This window comes from Rhodotorula toruloides (genome assembly GCF_000320785.1).
Source record: "Rhodotorula toruloides NP11 unplaced genomic scaffold Scaffold56, whole genome shotgun sequence".
NCBI lineage: Eukaryota > Fungi > Basidiomycota > Microbotryomycetes > Sporidiobolales > Sporidiobolaceae > Rhodotorula > Rhodotorula toruloides.
This window is the reverse complement of record NW_015623016.1, coordinates 1,862-4,854: the sequence shown is the minus strand read 5'-3', so window position 1 is coordinate 4,854 and position 2,993 is coordinate 1,862. Positions and strand designations below refer to the sequence as shown.

The following is a 2,993-nucleotide window of genomic DNA, read 5'->3' as shown; positions in this document are numbered from 1 at the left end:
CACTAGACCATCGAGGACTTGCTTGTGAGAGAATTACAAGATGGCGTACATCAGATGTGGGACAGACGCTGCGCTACAGGGGCGATGCTGAGGCGTCATCCTCAAGTGCAGTGCTGCCTCTCTGCTGCAGACCTGAAGGACCCGGCAACGAAGCGCTTGAGTTGTGTCAGTGCAAGACAACCGACTTCTACCTCTCCTCATCCATCCCGCTCAATGCTGCAACTCGAGCCTCTTTCCCGGCTGCCACTCCCTGCATACCTGGTCGATGTTGTTCAGGTACTTGAGCTCGATGACAAGATTGCGCGCTGCTTCGAGGTCGGGAGGTGAGGAGGAGAAGGCGGACGAGAGGGAGGCGATGACGGATTTGGTCGATTCTGTGTTGACGGAGCGTGACACCAGTCGATACTGTCAGCTCAGGAGAGACTGCAGTGACGTATGAGCGCTGTGCGCACCTTGATTCCGCTCACGCAGGGCAACAACAGCCTCCTCCGTCTCTGCCTCCTCCAGCTCTTCGCGCGTCTCCATGATTGTCATGAGCAGTTCTGGGTCCGTCACCGGGTCGGCCTCGCCGATAGTCACGTCGTGGAGGGATAGCTGACCGAGTGAAGCGTGGTTAAGACGAAGAGCGAGAACGCAAGGTCAGCGCTCCTGCCAAGTCAAGCACGAACTCCACCCGGGCGCACCAGATACTCCCCCCGCTCCCGCTCGTTCGTCAACGCCTTGTACGCATCGTTCACCCGCCCGCTCCACGCCTTTGCCCAGTCCTCGACCTCTCCCTTTCCAGAGAACACGTCTGGGTGGACCTTCTGCTGCATCTGGAGGAACGTCCGCTTGAGCGCCTTGGTGTCGATGTCGAAGGTCGGCTCGAGGTCGAACAGGGCAAAGTAGGTTGCGGAAGGCGGGGGAGGCGGGAGGAGGGAGGAGCATTTCGGGCAGACCGGCGTGAGGGTTTGCGGGAGAGGCGTGCCGCACTTTGGGCAGGATCCGCCGGTCGTGTAGACCGTTCGGGAGGCCGTTGTCACTCCTCGCCAGTGCGCCGGACTGGGTTGCACGAGATGCCGGGGTGCTGATGACGGAGGAGAGGGTCGGGGGATGGAGACGGCAGCTCGAGGCAGGGCAGTGGCAGCATGTGCACGTGTGCGTGCAAGCAGATGTCGTGGTACTCGTGCGTGCATCTTTAGCGAGAGCAGCTGGTTGTGGTCGATGGCAGAGCAGTTGCTCTTCATCGCTTCGCCTCTTGCACATCTCACACACCATGCTCCGCTCGCTCGTGGGACAGACACGCACGCTCGCACGACCACGCACACGGTCACTCGCCCACTCTGCCAGCCGCCGCGCCCACCCGTCCACCCGCGTCTGCTCCGACAGTTCCGATGAGCGCATTCACCCTGCCCTCGTCAAGGACCCGCCCGTCGCCAACCCTTCCAGCGCAACAGATCCATGGACGATCAAGACGCCGCCGATGCCAGAGCCGCCCAAGCTCGACCCGAGCATCAAGACGATGGACGACCTCGTCAACTCGCCGCACCCAGAGGGGCGCGATCACGAAGAGACCGAGACGCTGAGGAAGCGCCTTGTGTACGAGAGCAGGAAACGCGGCATCCTCGAGATGGACCTGATCCTGAGCACGTTCGCAAAGGAGCGCCTCCCCGAGATGAACGATCGCCAGCTCCGCGAGTACGACCGGGTGCGTTGCGGCGGTTCTCCCAGCTACTCTCCCTCCTTTCGTGCGCTGACACTCGTCTTGTGCGCAGTTCCTGACGCTGCTCGACTGGACCATCTTCTACTACGTGACGGGCAAGGCCGAAGCGCCCGAACCTTGGAAGTCGTCGCAGGTCCTGCACGAGCTGCGCCACCACTCGGCGAACAAGGGCAAGACGGTGCGACGAATGCCAGACCTCGAGGTCAAGAAGGAATAGAAGGGCATCCCTGCAAGATTGTATTTTTTGCAGCGCCGGCTGGTTCTTGACGTGCGCTTGCTCTTCCTTCGCCGCTTCTGTACCTCGGCCGCTCGCCTTCGTCATCCATGTCCTTCACGCTTTCGACAGCGATACGCCACCAGCAGGGGCGAGCTGGAGCTGTCGCAACGCTTCTCACCGTCGACGCCCTTCATTCCCTTCCCCTTCGCGACAGGATGGACCGCTATCCACTTGCGCTTGGCAGGCTGTCTCGCTTAACAACGCTGAGCTCGTCAGGCTGCATGAATGACGGCAATATGCGCGGCATACAGGCTGGGCCTGCACAGAGTCAAATTCTTCCTCAACTTACCTTTCCTCCGCCGCTTGCGGATTTCCCTGCTGCTGTGGCTACCAGTCATGGCTCGAGCGTCCGCGCCCGCAGCCACCGAGGCGTCGAAGCTCGCCTCGTACAACAAGAAGTCGACCATCTCTTCTCGCGAGATCCAGACCTCCGTCCGCCTCATCCTCCCCGGCGAGCTCTCGAAGCACGCGATTTCGGAGGGCACCAAGGCTGTCACCAAGTTCTCGTCGACCAAGTAAGGGAGAGGAGCGCGGTGGAGAGGAGGAGGAGGGAGGGGAGTTGTTCGCTTTTCGGTTGCGGTTTACTGTTGTCCTTATTCGTCTCGTCCACTTGACCGTGCGCTGGCGCAGGGGGTACTGCACGCTCGTTGAACGTCACTGTGCTGGCGTCGAGGCGGGCTCGTCGGTGCGATCAAGTGGCACAGACTTCGACAACCTGGAGGCTCTTCCTCCGCTCGCTCCCGCTTCCCTTCGGCCTCTACTGGCTGAGTCGGTGAAACCTTGAGACGTTAGCTCTCTCCTGGTACCCCAAACTGGACCAAGCTCAGTTCAGAGATTTGCGACTCCCTCGTCAGCGACCACCCAGGACGCAAGACCTTCCTCCGCTCACCTTTGCTCGCCCTCACCTCGTTGTCGGACCCACTCAGCGCTCTGACACATGCACAACATCCGCAAAAGCTTTATACAGCAGGACTGGCAGATGTCAAGCTCCTCCCGCTCAAGGACCACTCTCAC

The 2,993-nt window shown here is 60.9% G+C and overlaps 2 protein-coding genes across 2 annotated transcripts; one reads left to right on the top strand and one right to left on the bottom strand.

Moving 5' to 3' along the window:
* Window positions 1–210: 210 nt before the first annotated feature.
* RHTO_07067 (protein of co-chaperone Hsc20 family) lies at window positions 211–1,175 on the bottom strand (the record flags this gene model as incomplete). Its single annotated transcript, XM_016420725.1, has 3 exons — window positions 211–374; window positions 453–594; window positions 684–1,175. The coding sequence occupies 3 exons, from the start codon at window positions 1,173–1,175 to the stop codon at window positions 211–213; spliced, it is 798 nt and encodes a 265-aa protein (XP_016269197.1).
* Window positions 1,176–1,255: 80 nt separating this feature from the next.
* RHTO_07066 (mitochondrion DUF339 protein) lies at window positions 1,256–1,919 on the top strand (the record flags this gene model as incomplete). Its single annotated transcript, XM_016420724.1, has 2 exons — window positions 1,256–1,687; window positions 1,755–1,919. The coding sequence occupies 2 exons, from the start codon at window positions 1,256–1,258 to the stop codon at window positions 1,917–1,919; spliced, it is 597 nt and encodes a 198-aa protein (XP_016269198.1).
* Between the last annotated feature and the right edge of the window lie 1,074 nt (window positions 1,920–2,993).